Below are 16,783 nucleotides of genomic sequence, written 5' to 3' on the forward strand. Positions count from 1 at the left end.
AGATGGCATCACACAGAATCTTGTTTAAGTTAGTCCAAGTTTCCACATGTGACCAGAAGTCTTACTTGTCAGACCACGCCGCCCCTTTTCCAACTAGTCCCCCTCACTCCCTCTCCTCCCACCCCTCCCCAGCAATGGGCAATTACTTCACAAGAAATGTAAAATGGGTATGGGTGTACACAAAACCTACCCTTCACTAATACTGAACAGAAAAGCCTATTTTCCAATTACAGGACATCTTTCTCTAAATTTAGGTCAGCACTGGTGCAGTCTGCACTGTGTATGATTACCACAAGGATAATACCAATAAGTACATATATTTTCTCAAACTGATTTAAAAGCCTATGAAGTTAATCGGGGAAAAGTTTAATATTGCTACTTCAGAGCACTAAAACACACAAAGTGAATCCAATAAAGATCCTTGTATTGATTCAATATTAAGTATTAATTGCATGACCATCATAGCACCTCTTTACATTATCACACAATCACCAGAATTATCAACTGCTTTTAAAACTAAAAAGGGTACAGTCCAATATTTATAACTTGCACACTGTTACTATATAGAAACTAGGTGCATGGTACAGTGCTGCAAAAATGGAAGCCTGCAGTTTTGACAAAGATGCCAAGTCATGTTGTAGACAATTTCAGTCAAACTGGCAATACTGTTTAAGCAAATACTCAACACAGCAGGAAATAAAGGACAAAAAAAGCATTCTATAACCAAATAAACATCTGAAATTTCCTTTCCCTTTAATACAAGTAAGGTCACTTTTAGCCTTGGAACGGATACATGTTCGCCTATGATGATCTTGCTAACTACTACACAATATCTGATGTCCTCTGCTAAGAATATAGTTTAAGAAAGCCGCAGTTACAAGAGGCATCTAATGTAATATCTAAAATTTCCTTTATGGCAATTATTTAATTCATTTGTCTTAAACAGTGAATATGGAAAGATGGCCTCATGTTTCCTTTTGAATAGTACTCTGAGGATCAAGTGGCTTTCAAGCAGCATGGTGGGTTTGAAATTTTTGCAGTTTAGATCATTCTGTTGCGTTTATGAGTTGGTGAGTCTGTAATGACATCGCCACACTGGGCTGAGGTACGCTTTCTAGTTCCACCATTGTCCAAGTGGAGTGCCATTTCTTCTGATATGAAAGTGTTCAAATCAACATCATGGAGTCCGTTTCTCCTTCGACTAGCATTGGAGCCACTGCTCACATGAGTGGGCGAGCCTGGGGTACTTGAGCGAACACTTATACTAGCCATTGCACCACTAAGACCTAGGGGAAAAAAAGAAAAAAGTATTTAGGTCAAGCAGTACAGAAAGTTAATTTCCCATGTGTGCCAGAAGGGATGACACTTATCTGACTTCTAGTGAGATGGTAAAGGCACTTCACCCTATTATTTGTACGACACTTATTTGAAGTCCAGACCACACCTTCCCAGCTTTCAGTCCATATAAGAATCTAGCAATTACTAGAACTGCTTTTTATGACATTAACAGTGAGCTTATATACCAGTTTGTAACAGCAAATGCTAGCTCCATAAGCATGACATGCTATTCAAAATACATGTACTTACTCAAGAGTAGACTATTTCAATATAAAGGCTTCAAACTAGACCAATAGTTATACAGAAGGAAAATCCCCTACCAAGGGCTTTCCAGGTTGACCTGACTTGGTCTTGTTTCAAACACCACCACCCTCTTCCCTTTCACCCCCTCAGTCACTATAGTTCTAAAGATAACTGCAGTATGACAGCAGATCTTAGACAGGTGTATACCACAGCTAGTTTTTAAATAAAAGCTTTATTTCATGGCTGCCGCTATTAGCCAACACATTAGTATTATCAGAATTCAGAAGAGGACCTAAAAATAACAAATAAGCCAAGCAAGACCACATGACAATCCCCCAAGATTTGCTATTGACAGATGTGATCCAAAACACTGTCCCAGGTACCCTGCAATTACTTTGGTTTGTGTTCAGGTTATTAATAAAATGTTTAAAACAAATGTTTATTTCTTATAGAAACAAGGCCATAAAAAAGAAAACCACAAACTTCACACTAATTTAAACTTTCTGTCTTCAGTAACATTATTATTACAACTTTGCAAAAGCAGGACATTCCAAAACATAAGTTTAGTAAGGGCTAGTACCTGAAAGCCTAACAATTCCGCTCTATTTGGAATTCAGGCTGTATTTGTAGATAAACAGGAGCTCAGAGACAAAACAAACATCTTTGCTATCATAACCTCTTCAAATCTGAGTATTATTAAGAAAGTACAAAAACATCCCTTGGCCCTAGAAATAAACTAACAAAGCAAGGGTCATGCAGGAAGATGAAGAACAGCAGAACAAGATCTACATCTGTGTATATTTCTAGCAGTAAGAACAAGCAAATGTTAAGCTGTCCAGGAAGATTTCTGTCTCAGTAACCTTCAAAATCTTGGGTGCTCTCAGAGGTTTTCTCCAGTCTCAAATACTCCACACCTTTGTCCAGTCATCATACATGTTGTGTGTGTGCAAAGCCATTTAATACACACCTTCACATGTGGCCAAGTAGGCCACCAGAAGTCACACACTGACAAATAAAGCCTAACAAAACCTTATTTATTAGCTGCTGATAGGCCAAATAAGCAACTTCAGAGGCTCTCTGAGGAGGACTGCCAGAGCTACTAGATCAGTTGCCAGAAGCCTCAATTAGAAGATAAATTGTAAAGCTATCTGCAGCAATGGCAGGTTGATATACAAGTCAGCATGGAACAGACCAACCAATTTCACTCTATCACACATTACTGTTGAACAAACATTTAAAGCTTAGATCTTGTAACAGCACAGGATATAGTTTTACATAGATCAGGCATTATGCAACAACCAGTAGAAACAGCCACTAATCATTGATGCTTTCTTAGAGCTCTAAGTGGTGTTCCAACACAACTCAGAAGCATGGTCTGAAGTCTGATAGGGACCCTGCAGGGTTTTTTTTAATATTAAAATCATCCTTCACTCACAATGGCAGAAAGTATTTAAACAGCAGAAGCTGTTTTAGTGAAAAGATCATTCAGGAACACAGTTTGTTCCAGTACTCCCAGGACTAAGGTCAAGCTTAAGTTTAAAGCCATTATGAAAAGAGGTTCCTATACACCTACCAAAGAAAGTAAAGCAGCTAATCAATGACATAAATGCATGAGCAAAAAGCCAATTCAGATGCCATAACTTGGATAAACCACCAACGCGCAAAATTTGGGCAGGTAACAAATCACTTCACAATTCAAAGACAACAGTAAGTTTAATTTCAACTAGCATGTTTTACATTTGAAAAAGCATTAATTCATCCTGTACATTTAAGTTGGAAAAAATCTGACAGTGCACAGAAGGTGACATTGTTTCAAATCCAAACTGTTTGTAGAGATTTCCCCCCACATCACTATTCCAAGCAAAATTGCTCTGAACACACAAGTTCAGTGTTGTTAACTTCCACTGAGAGTCGACAATTTATACCATTTAACAGTCATTTACTCTTATGCAACCCATAACCAAATGGCCAATATACTAATTCAGTTTTATCATGACATCTTTTCATTATGTCTAATGCCCAAGTAAGGAGAGAAAAATTATTCTAATTAAACCCGAAAACTGACCCGTGATGTGAGAATACATTTTGGCATCACTCAAGAACTATGTTTTTAAGTAGAGCCTTTTCAAACAACAAGCATTTTTTAAAATAGTAAATACAAAAGTCAGAATTAAAAGATGCATCTGTAATATGCTCCAGCATATTCTAAAACAGACTGCCAAAGTTTGCAAGCAATTCCTCAAGCAGGCATTGTCTTTCTAATATTTAGGTAATACTGAATCACTGCACATGTAAATACACAAACAACCTTCAGGAAATAATTAAGAAGTTAAAATCTTCAGTCAAACCTGGTGTCAAAGGCAGGAGAGTAGGTTTTAATTAATTTCTACAAAGATATGAGTACAAGGATATTGCATCACAACACGGACTTCTAGTTGCAGTTTCATCTTGCATCTCATACAGGTATTTAATACTGAACTAGCGAGTAACAGTCATTACCGAGTATGCTAACAGACTGAGTGACAATTTGGTATCAGTTACTGGCAGTTAACCATATTACACAGCACTACACATCAATCCAAGAAAGCAGAACTGTCAAACAAAGCATTTAGATCACAGTTTAGGATTGGGTAATCAAGCTAACATGGAAGAGTCAGAAAGAAAATTCAAGGCATGCACTGAAATATCAAGTTGCCATTTCATGGAAGCAACATCTCCGAAGACTAGTCAGCAATGCAATTGAAAAGATCTATTTTTCATTGACAGAGAAAAAGCATCTTTCAGGAGCTGTGATCCACAGTTCATTTTTTCTTGGAAAGGTGTTATAATGCAAAGAGGAAGTCTCAAAAAACCCATTTATTGTAAATTATTCTGAGTAAGTTTTCAGTGGACCTCTTCTCAAAGCATTTAACCATTTAAAGCAGTAAAGCAAGCAGTAATAGATATCAGGAAATAGCAAGATGGCATGTTACTGTTAGCAACACCATTTTACAACCTCAGATTTCTGTATTGTGATTAACATAACCTAATAACAGGTACATCAATTTTGTATAGACAATAGGACAGATTCAACCAGCTACTACTGTCTTTACTTCTTTCATGATCTCATGACCACCTTTGAAGGCTCCCACTGCTTTCTGCAGGAGATATTTCCTTTTTTACTAGAGGCCTTTAAGAAAGGACACGTGGCTCTTTCTCCCTTTTTAAACTTGAAAGGATTGAATTGGAGGACACATCTAAAATATTCTGCAGTACTTATTACATTCTCATTCCTGCCACATCTTTCAGTCATCAACAATATGGTATTTCATAGCCAGTAATTTCAGAAAAAACTCTGCTTTTATCTGAAGCTACATTCTAAAGCATTTATTAGAAAAAGCTGAAGTATAGAAGAAATAGTTATAAATTAGCTAGTATTGGTCACAAGTTCTGATCTAGTTAATTTATAACTAAGTACTCTGCAAAACTATCAAGTAATAAGAATGTTTGGCTAAAAGTATATGTTTTATGGAGCATGAAATACTTAAGGTAAATAAAACTGTCAACTCAAAATTAGCAAGTTTATCAACACCAGCCTAACAAACTGTAAATGCCATTTTATCTGCACTATAACCATGTCCATAATATGAGTTACTCAGGTCACTACCACAGCATAATATAGCAGATAATACTATGACTATACTGAACAGTAGTTAACTATTGTTTTCCAGAAGTTTTAATCAGGAAGTAGCAAAAAGAACATTCACGCTTAGGTAAGTATGACTAAAGCAGGATTAGTTAATAACCCCAGATAAATACAAAATGGCATGCAGATAGATCCTTGTCACTCCTCTATGTCATACTCACACTTTCACAGTACTGCTCAAAGAGCAAGTTTTAGCAGTACATACCAGTACACAACTCTGATAGTTTTTGAAAGAGTTTAAAGGTTGTGTGTATATATAGCTATCAGAACACCGCTCTCTCATCCCCTCTTCTACCAACTGCTTTTTCTCCACTCTGCTAACAACTGCTGATGTTTTATATTGCAGTTTAATATTTTGAGAAGAGACTAAGGAGGCCTAATGGAAATTCAGACTCTTTACAGGGGCCAAGCCACACACTTCTACATGCTAGAGCAAGGGTTCCCCGCCCACCCCAAAGAGACTGAACCACATTAATGATATACACCAACATTAAAGATAAGGAGCAAAAGAACTAACACCCCTCACTCTGCTGTTGCGCATTTACATCATTTTTAGTTAAGAATGCTCAAGTCTAATGCATTTCAGTATTGTCTTCCCAAACTTGCTTCTTCCCCCTCCTCAAATCATAGCGTTTTCTCCCATTATGCTTGGAGAATGGTTTGTAAAGCATGTAGTACATCCCATACTGAAAGACCAAAGCATCATTTCAAACATGGACTGTGCACAGCCACCAGCACTGCAAGACTTAGTATGCTAGCTACAGCCAGACAGAAAGTGACCTGGCACATGTCAGCTTTTGGGAATCTTACAATTATTAGGTCAGTTTGATGTAATTCTGCCATTTGGAACTCTTCTCTTACAGAACTGGATATGGCAATACGCATCCAGAAAGTAGGTGAAGATACATCCATACCTATGCTAACCGCAATGACATTTTAGAGACTGGTAGAAGTTAAAAACCCAACTCTGTATTTGAGATGTTGAACAATAAAGGTATTTATCTTCTACTATCACATCTTAAAATGCTAAGCATCATCAGATGCACAGTTTTTGAAGTTTCAGAAAAATCCACTTGAACTTCAGAGTAAAATAGCATATATTAAGCTAACTACTTAATAACTGCTTAAGCTAACCACTCAGCTTTTCTTGAAGTCTTTAATTTCTTTCCAGGCATTCACAGTTTAAGTTTCCAGCCATGTTTTATTTCAAAAGTTAACCATCAGCACACTAATAATAGAAAGCTGACAGATTTTGGAGATTTTTTTTTTAATTTACCAGAGTTTACTCTCTTAAGAGACTACTTAGTTCCAAAAATTCATTCTCAAGTACCCTTAAATTACACTAAGGATTCCAGCAACAGCTGCACAGCATACATGCCATAGAGTTAAAAGGAAAGGTAGATCACATACTCCTTAAACATTGTGTCAGTATAGGGCTGGGTTTTTTTGTCATGATCATTTTGCTTTTAGTACTATAGCAAGTCTTGAAAGCAGACCAGTAGAGAAGAACAAGTTTCCTTATAGCACAAAGACTACTGATAACTAATATCACAAGATTAAATTTTGGGTTCAAAAATCCCTAGCTTTTGTCAAGAAAACTGTCAACCACCTTGTGGAGGTATAATATAGGTCAGATCTAACAAGGTTTGACATAGAAGAGGTAAGGTTAAAAACCCAATTTTAACAGATTTCTTTTCAGATGCAGCATACAGTTTTAAGATTGTGCTAATACCTAAAGATATTCTTCTCCAATGTTTTAGTCTAAGGCATATATACCTAGAATTCTGTTTGATGTTCCAGGAAATATTTAATTATTAGCTACTTTGTTACCACAGCTTCTTTCAAAGTTTTCAGATGTGATTATGAAGCATTTAGAGGTTATATGATCAAAATACAGGTATTTCCCTCATCAAAGAGCAAGATCAGCAAGGTATAGCACCATAGTCTTTAGAAATGTATTAGTACTTATTTCCAAAAAGTCAATAAACCAACTCTGCTTCCACAGAGCTTTATTTGGTGTCATAGATTCGTACCTATCCCTGCTTCACTAAAAGAGGTCTTGCTTAGAGCAGCAAAGTTTTAGCATTATCCCTCAAATCTAATTCAGCCCATCCATCATACCAATAGATAAATACTCCATTTCCACAGGAAGCCTACCAGCACAAAACAAAGCCTCACTCCTTTACATGCCAGTCAAAAATCCCCCTTTAAAGCCTTAGTCCTGAACACTTGCTGAGACTGCTACTCACTATCATAAGGTTTTCTCACAACACCTAGAAGCAGCAAATCACTTTTAAACAGCCTGCCAAAAATGAAGATAAGCACTGCCCTACAGAGGACATGAATTTACATACACCTGAAGATCCTATGCAGGCTTCAATCAAAATAATAGTTCTGAGATGCCCTATGATAAATAGGAAAATAGTTTGGGAGACAGTTTAATCACAACTCCCTCAATGTTAAAGAAAAGGGTGGGGAGAAGCTGGAGGAACACAGGCATTGTAGGCAATAACCTAAAAACAGTTATGAGGCCAAATACAAGCCTAGTCACTAAAGGATTAGCACAAAAGCATGTGTCAAAGGCCAGATTGAAACCAGTATCAAGAGAACCTAATCCAGAAGGTGATTGACATAATCTTGTCAACCAGCTGATGAAGGGGAAGAGTGCATTTCTAGCCCCTGCAGTGCCAGTACAGGGCACAGAACTTCCTACAGTCCTCATGACCCTGTATTACCTTTTAAAATATGAAAGAAAACTTTATACCTCACAGTTCCAATTCCCATGCTATAGAGAACTGTCTTCGACAAACCACCTCCATACAAAGCAGATGCTAAGAAATAATACAAGGACATGAAAAGAGCCATAATTACCAATAAAAATGCCTCTGAGTTTACTCTGCTTGAGACCTCACTGTGCTGAAGTGAGTCTACCTAGCTTACTCTCACCTGAGAGTAAGCCTTTATAATTAAAGCCAACTGCACACCAGATTCAACTACAGTTTCAAAAAACAAGATTTTTAAGAGGGTGTTTATCTCATCATATCAGGTGAGAGCCAGTTTCTGCAGTTGTTCTCCTCACAAAATTAGCTTAACCTACTGAATAAGCAATACTGGTGCACAGAATTCTCTAGCCAGCTTCCAACATGAGAAGGAAAACTGCCAAAAGCTACATGACTGGGTGGAAGCACGCTTGACTGAAATGGCAACAGAGCAGCAAACAATACCAGAATTAGGCTGTCACCTAGACAGTGACAGTGTCTGGCTTATGTATCTTGAAAAACCACCACCACATAGCAGAAGCAAAGACTGCATTTTCAGGAATCCACTCATCTAATTAACTCATTAATTCCACCCCCCACTGAGAATACTGAGACAGTAAAAATTTCATCCAAGTGTCACAGGCTGTACTTCTAGATAGCCTGATTTTTACTTTTAGAATGGTCTACTATGTATACCTCAAGGTATCTGCTACCCTTTAGAATTTTAGAAGGCATAAAACCCACAGGTGAACTGCTTCATTTCACATCAGGAGCAATTTAAAACACATTTTTCTTTATCACTTGCCAGGTAATAGTCCAATACAGAATAAGCTACTGAATATTCCTATCTGAAAAGGAGAAAAGATACACCACCAACAATTCAGTAGGACATTGGTAGACATTTAAGTTTGAAAGTGAAATAAAACCAAGTTCTGAACAGGACTCAATTATTGCAATTATGTGCAAGTGAAGTACCCCTTCCAGGGTACTTTAAGTAGAATGCTAAACCATATTATCAAGTGCATCACAACAAGGGTACTAGAGTACAGGAAAGTACCCCAGAGAGAGAAGCTTCAAACATTAAATTCCCTCCCTAACCCCACAAAAATTTGCTAGTAGCCAAATCTTAATATTTAACTAGTTGCTAGCATAGTATTATCATTTTCTAAGAATTCTGTTTACTTCAGCATTGGCATGCCAAGTCTCTTCATGCTTCAAAAACACTACCAAGAGTTGATACTTAACTGTTGAGTTCACAGGCTGTAGAATATTACAAATCCAAACCTCATTTTTATACAATACCTTTTTCTCATTCAAAGTATTTGACTATGCAACTTTTCAGTAGCTAATATGCCTTATACATGCAAAAACTCCCTTAGAGAATGAAGGAAGTAACCTTCAGCTGGAACATCAGGTACATGACATATTACAATACCAACAATGGCCAAGAGCCAGACATGCTTTAAGAACCCCCACCCAATTTTAACCAAGTAGTATTGAAAAAGTTACTGTTACCATGCAGAGCTATGGCTTCACGGAAGGGTTGCAAATCAGTCTCTACGGATGAGCTAGTTTCTGTTGAAGTAGCTCTGTTAGGGGATACTACAGTCAGTCTTGGGGGAGCTCTAGAATTTCTTGGAGGAGGAACTTTTCCACAGAGGAAGCTGATCAAGTCTTCTCTACGAATAGTTCTTCTGCGTTTTTTAACCCAAGCTAACACATCCTTATTCCGACGCTGATAGCCAATCTGAATTCCTACATCAAAGCTTCGCTGATGGACATCCACACTTTCTGCAAGAAGACAGAAAAAAGTTTTCTTAAGTGTTACATATAGAGCAACGTGTAGTATGGCACATCACTGATACTGCTTTCTGTCAACCATGGGAAAGTAGTACATCTTCTACAGGTTACTGTAATGCAATACCAAGTTAGCTGTAACAAATTAGCAGCATTGAAGATGAGTCCTATTAAACCTAAAGAGAATATTAGCAAAAAAGTTCCACTCCTTTTACAAGTCAAAGTCAACAGCAACTCAAGCACCGCCTAAATAGCATTTACTATAATTCAGGTCAACACCACAGCACTGTTTATGAAACCATATTGTACCAACATTAAAAACACACTTTGAGCTCATCACTCTGAGGAAGCTACTTAAATCAACAGACAGTGCACTTTAGGAGACACACTCTTAAAGTGCATCAGTACAGTCAGTAAACCCCACATAAAGGAATACCTGTTTTTCTTGATTCTGATAGGTAAGGAATTTTCAGAAAACTGATTTCTTTAGAGTCCTTCTAAGTTTCATCTGAATTTCAACTGCAGAGGCAATTCACAGGAGGCCATAGTTTTGAAACTAGTTAGAACACAAGCGTGCGTCCCCAACACCTTTCAATTAGGCAACATAACATTTACAAAGGAAGTCTAAGAAATTTCCCTTCCCCATTTAAGATCCCATTGCAAATTTGATATACAAAAGCTTTAAATACATACTACTTGCAATTAATCCTACTACAAAGTGCAGTTTCATTCTCCATGGATGTACCTGGTCACCTGTGCACATCAGTTACAACTGTGCCTCTGAGAAACACCCTTAAATGCCTTGTATTACATTGCTTTCAAAGTACAAAGGTAAGCGCATTTCTGGCTAGTAGTTTAAGTATGAGTAAATTTCAGACAACAGTAACAGGTGGGACAAACCCTATTCCCTACTCAATTATGCTCATCTTGTTTGTCATAGATTTGTTATCAGACCTTTGCCAACAGCTATTTCAGTTTTATGAAAATTACTGCTATGTTGCTCTTGCTCCATTAGAAGACATCAACATATCCACTCAAATTTCATTTACTCAATTTCCATAGGTTGTTTGGGTTTTTTTTAATCTGGCAGATAAAAACAGCTTCTTATATTCTTGCTTTACTAATGAAGTCCAACACAAGAGCCATTTGCCCAGAACAATATTAAGAGATTTATTTAAGAACAGCTGTCAAAGATATTGGTTTACAGGTAAGCAGTGACATACACATCTAATCTAGTTTTCTCACACTCAAAAAAACAAAAATAATCACTATTAAATGCTATCCTTAGACTTGTATTCTAAGGCACCACTGCATGGTCCACAAAAGACAGCACTAAAATCTACGCTATCAAAGAGCAGTACTTCAAACATAACACGACCTACGAAAAAAGAAAAACGTCTCAGATTGAACATAGTTAAATCTTGCAGCTTTTAGAATATAGGCTATACAGGTATACATAGAGTACACTTAACATGTTAGTTACTTTTACACACTCAAAGAGAATTTTGCCTATGCTGCTTTGTAATCAAAAGGCTAGATTTACAAATGCTAATTCCTGTGAAAGCAATGGCAACATGACAGATTATTCCTCCAGCCATTTTAGACTCTACAGCACTCACTGTAAAAGCTGCCCAAACACTTTGGAGCCACTTTGGAAACTGACAATATCCCTTTAATCACTTCCTGAAATACCATGAGAAAGTCCTTCCGAGAGGTGAGGAAGCCAGCTTTATGTCAATAACCTGCCTTCCTTGTATATGAGAATGCTTTACAAAGGACTAGGAACTAGTTATGAGGTCAAACACGCTAACTACTGATGTAGCCTGGACAAATTTCAAGCATCATTACCCTGGGAAAGATTACATTTTTATGGTTAAAAACTACAACTACTTTGCTTAGAAAGTTAAGCTAGCAAAATATAAGCAGTCAAGTTGCATACATTCTGAAACTAAGTCAAAACTAACATTAGCAAACATTCAGATTATTTTTTTTAAATAAAAATAAGGTAAACTATAAGCTCAGAAGCCTTATTCTAATATACACCTAAGACTTTCTACAGTGGCCTTAAGTTCTAAATCCTGTGTTACAATCCATGCCTTCATTTTAGTGCCATCTGGAAGATAAGCAAATGTCTTTAAATGCAGCCTGTATCACCAGCACCAATCAGAAATCTGTGATGCAAGACCTTCACAGTGTGATGCGATATTAAACTTCTATTTTCAGAAAAAATGCTGACATTCAAGACGTCATGGCATTCTCCTTATGCACTATTCCTCATGTAGCTCTTGTTAAAAAGAATTTTGATGCTTTAAAAATCCAGATCAGAAACCTAGCTGACAGAGCAAGAGGCAGTTTGTGATGTTCATTTTACCACACCAAGTACTTCTCCAGCATTTTGACAGAGTCCTCCAAAACACAAACATTACTGAGTATGTGAGAAACAGGAGATTTTTGAAGAGCCATGATCATCGCTAGGGAAGGCAAATTCACATTAAGACACTTCAACTCGCCCAGTATGCCAGCATCTAGCTGGTTCTACCTGTGTTAACAACTTTCTACCCACTTGGAAGTTAATTTAAAATTGAAAGATGGCAGTTCTGAGTAACTGAGGTACCTCAGCACTTAAAGATTTGTTTTAAGGAAAGATTTGTTTCAGGTGCTGCTCCTTGAAGTATATTACAATACACCCAGCAAAAGACAGCTTCCTACCTAAATTCCAGTTTCCCTGATCACCACATACATACTCTTCTGTTAATCACATTATTGCCAAAAAATAGGGCTCATTTTGCCTATAGCACAAGTAATCCAAGTGATTTAACCAAAAATAAACAGCCTAAGTGTTTGTAGTAAGGATGCTGTAAGGGAGAGCAATGTCATTTGTAAAAAACAACCAAACTATAATTATTCCAGACAGTTTAAGGCTACCTGCTGCTACTCTAGCACCATGCTCAAGTGACTAGTGTCCCAGACCATGTTCTAGTGACCCACTCCCTCAGGCCAACATCTACCCCGTTATGTGATGTGCTGCCCCTTTATGTGACCTATGACACATACACAACATTCAAACCCACTTTCTGCAGCAGTCAAGTCTCTGGCAGTGAGCATTATGCATCTACATTTCCTCCTTGCTCTGTCCACATCTGTCAGAAACCTGATCAGCCATCAAAAACATGTTACTAAGTTCAATTGCTTAAAGCAAATCAAAAATGGGAAAACTGGAAACAAAAAAGAATGTGCAAGTAGAACTATAGCTGGTGCTGTGCAGACCAAGAAAAAAACTCAAAAAAATCAAACTACAAGTCAGAAAAACAACAATTTGGAACTTTAAAGTTTTTTCCTTCCTAGGAATGGAAAACAGTAACAATGAGAATCACACTGTGCCAACTTAAGCCTCCACTGATATAGATACCATTTTTGTATAACCTTTTAAACAAACTAGAAACCACTGAATGATTCTTCTGCAGACAAGAATTCTTGTGACAACCCAAAGAACAGCAGAGTTCAGAAATGGATCCTGACAGATAGAAACACATAGTAAAACAGCACAAAAGCACAGACACATGCAGGGTGCACTCTTACCAAAGTTTTGGCTAACACTGCTTTCTTACAGCCACCTTGGGACACAGTCATAATGACATTTTAGTGCTTCAAATGAACTGGGAGGCTTACTTAAAGCTCACTATCACAAGATGATAAAACTTTGTAAAATTCTGCGTGGCCATTACATGACAAACACTAAACCCAACCTAAGCTTCACTGCAAATGTACATATCTTATACTGATATCCCAACATTTAATACAACGCAAAGAGTACAAAACACAGGAAATTTAAGTTCTTTTTAATAGGCCATTGCACTCTTCCCTTGAATTCAGGGGAGCAAGCCACACATTAAAAACATCCTTTTTTCAAGGGTCTCGAAGTAAAACAGCTTTTAATTTATTAGTCAGCGACATGAGGCAACAGAAAAGATTCAGCTACCATCAGCTAAAGTGGCCCAGGGAAAACTTGCAAGATTCAGGAAGCAGTCTCGGGTTAGATTTTATCAGGGTGAATAAGAGACATTAACAGGCCCTGCTTATGAGTAAGCCAGGGCAGGAGGCAGAGTGGGGCTGCCGGGGCAGCGGGGAGGGGGGTAGTCCCTTACCTTTGTAGAGGTTGGTGACCGCAGTGGCCGCGTTCTGGAAGGGGACCCAGAGGGAAAGCCCCGGCTGCTGGCACACCCGGTCTGCAGGGAGGGAAGGACACACGCTGTTTATTTTGGAGTCACCAACTCCGAACGGCCATGTTAGGTTTCGCCATTTTGTTACACCTTCCGAAGGCAACTCGGGATCAGGGCCCAGAAGGGCCGGGCCGCCGGCGGCCCGGTCCCGGGCAGCGGGCGCGGCGGCGGCGGCTCCCCCAGCCCGGCGGGGAAGGGCCCTGCCCGGCCCCCGCCCGCAGCCCCCGCCGCACAATGGGGCCAGCCCCTCACTTCGCCATTTTGTCGGGAGCTTCTTCCCTGGGCTGGGCGTCGGGAGCCGCCGCCGGGGCCGGGCTTCCCGGTCTGCCCCCACCCTCCCCGCCCCCGGAGCCCGCCGACCCCCGGGCATTCGCGGGGCTCGCCCCCGCCGCCCGGGACCCCCCCGCCGCCGCCCCCCCCCCCCCCCCCCCGAGGCCGCTCTCTGCCGGAGCGCCCAGCCTCCCCGGGGCCGGCAGGGCCCACCGGCCGCCCTCCCGGGCCTACCCCTCCGCCAGCCGCCCGTCAGGGGGCCGGGGGGGCCAGGCTGGGCCAACGCAAGAGCCCGGCCCGGCGGCTCCGCCGACCCAGGCCGCTCCTCCGGAGGCCGCGAAGGGCGATGTCCGGGCAGCGGCGGCGGTTCCCCCTCACGCCATTTTGTTTTCCCGTCTGCCTCTATGGACGGGCGCGGAGCCCCCGGGCCGGAAGCCCGCTCCTCCCCCTGCCCAGGCCGCTCTCGCCGCCACATCCCCTTTGTAACGCCGCGGCCCCGCTCCCACCCCACCCCCGGCGGCTCCGCGGCCGCCCCGAGCCCCAGCGCCCACCCCACCACCACCCCTCCGCCGCCACATCTCCGGGCCCGGCCTCGGCCCCAAGCCCACCGCGCTCGGGCTCCACCGCCCGTCAAGCCCCGTCCCGCCCCAGCCGTCTCAGCAGTGCCCCCCCCGCCCCGGCCGCGGCGCTCACCCTTGTAGAGCTGCGCCACAGCGGTGGCCGAGTTCTGGAAGAGGTGCCAGAGCTTCTGCTGCTTGTGCTCGGGCTGCGCTGCCGCCTCGTCCTGTAGCTCCGGGGCCAGCGCCTCCTCCTGCTCGGCCTCGGCCAGGCACTGCCGCTCCCACTTGCTGAACCAGTGCTCGGGCCCGTGCTCCTGGATCTCCGCCTCGCCCTCCTCCTTCTTGTCCTCCATCCTCCGGCCGGCTCCGCGTCCCTCGCCGCCGCCGCCGCGCAGGCCCGGCTCCGCCGGACAGCCGCGCTCGCCTCCGCTCCGCCGGCTCTACCTCACCCCCATGCTCCCGGGCCGGAGCCCGGTCCCCCCATCCGCCGGCTCCAAACACACTGAGCGCCGGCGCCGCCCCGAGCCCAGTAAAAGCCCGTCGGAGACGCCTGGGAACCTGCTGCCGCCCAGCACCCGCCCCCGCCGCCCAACTGGCCACCGCCGCCCCGGCACCTCCGGTTTGAACGGCACCTCCGGCCCTCACTGGGCCGCCCGCACGCCCATCAAGCGGAACGCGCCGGGGGGCGGGGCCCGAGCGCAAGATGGGTTACGCCGTCACAGCGGCCCTGCGCAGGCGCCGTCGAGCCGCGGGGCGCAGACGCGGCGGCCTTCCCCCGCCGCCGCCGCCGCCCGGCCCCGCCCCCTGGCGTGATGCGCCGGGCCCTGAGGCGGCTCCGCCCGCCGCCGCCCCCCGCCCCGCAGCCGGGCCCGAGTCGCCGCCGGCGCCGGCCTGGCCGGCAGCTCGGCGGCCCGGAGAGCCGCCCGGGGGGCCGCCGCGGCCGCGGCCGGGCTGCGCGGGCCGGGGGGGGCCCGCGGGGGCTGGGCTGGGGCAGGGCAGGGGAGGGCGGTTCTGCCATCTTGGCGCTGGCGCCTTCCCCGAGCCGGCTAAGGCGTTGCCCCGCCTCGGGCTGCCCCCGGGCCGCCGCCGCCGCCGGCGGGGCCGAAGGCCGTGAGGTGACAGCCGGCCGCCGCGCCACCCACCTGAGGGGCAGGTCCTCGCCCGGGAGGAGGTTGCCTGCGGCCGGGGCCGGGGCCAGGCTCGGGGGAAAATGGCTGCCGCGCAGGGCCGGAGGGCCGGGGCCGAGCCCGGCTCCAGCGCCTGAGAGGGCACGGCGTCGGCCGGGAGGCCTGCGCTGAGCATCCAAGCCCTTGCGGTCCCTTTTCTGCCGCTTTTACGCTTCTGGTATTGACCATTTTCTCGTAGCGTATTTGCACTGGTCCAGGCAAAATTCCAACAAACGGGAGGAGGGAAGTCGTCGCTTCTTTACCTGTGTTAAAAGCACTCGTCTACCTCACGAACGCTTCAAAATGTTGCTGTGAAAATCCTTCCTAACTACTACAGCCACACTGCCTCTTTCGATGAAAGCAGATGTCCCCCCGAGCCAGCGCGTGAGCCAGGCCATGAACTGATGTGAATACCGATCAGCAGGCGAGCACCTTGAGTTTCCCTCTCCACCCTCTATAAAATACTCTACTCTCTTGCTTTTTGTTGCTCTCCTGCAAAGGCTGGACGTGCCTGCAGCTGGCTTTGGATCCACTATCCTGAGTCTTGCAGTGCCACTGCTGCATGTGCGCGGCTGGGTTTCAGATCAGCTCTTCCATATCGCTAAACTGGTATTGCACATGAACTACTGGTAGCCTGGCGTACCAATCCCACTCAGACCTGCTGGATGTTAGAAACACTCACAAGCTTTGAGGACGGTTTCTTTCTCTGACAGTCTGTTTTATTCAGTCCGTACTTGTTCCCATT

General features: G+C 43.3%; 1 protein-coding gene across 2 annotated transcripts; it reads right to left on the reverse strand.

Annotated features, from left to right (window-relative positions):
* Positions 1-407: 407 nt before the first annotated feature.
* On the reverse strand, positions 408-15,389 carry HAPSTR1 (HUWE1 associated protein modifying stress responses). 2 transcript variants are annotated; one of them, XM_075058873.1, is made up of 4 exons: positions 15,006-15,389; positions 13,968-14,048; positions 9,541-9,816; positions 408-1,286 (listed from the first exon to the last, which is right to left on the reverse strand). In XM_075058873.1, exons 1-4 carry the CDS (start codon positions 15,223-15,225, stop codon positions 1,042-1,044), a joined length of 822 nt encoding a protein of 273 aa, XP_074914974.1. In that variant the 5' UTR covers positions 15,226-15,389; the 3' UTR covers positions 408-1,041. The 2 variants fall into 2 exon arrangements, with proteins under 2 accessions (XP_074914974.1, XP_074914973.1); XM_075058872.1 differs by lacking the exon at positions 15,006-15,389 and adding an exon at positions 14,547-14,787.
* Between the last annotated feature and the right edge of the window lie 1,394 nt (positions 15,390-16,783).

This window comes from Buteo buteo, chromosome 27 (genome assembly GCF_964188355.1).
Source record: "Buteo buteo chromosome 27, bButBut1.hap1.1, whole genome shotgun sequence".
Lineage (NCBI taxonomy): Eukaryota > Metazoa > Chordata > Aves > Accipitriformes > Accipitridae > Buteo > Buteo buteo.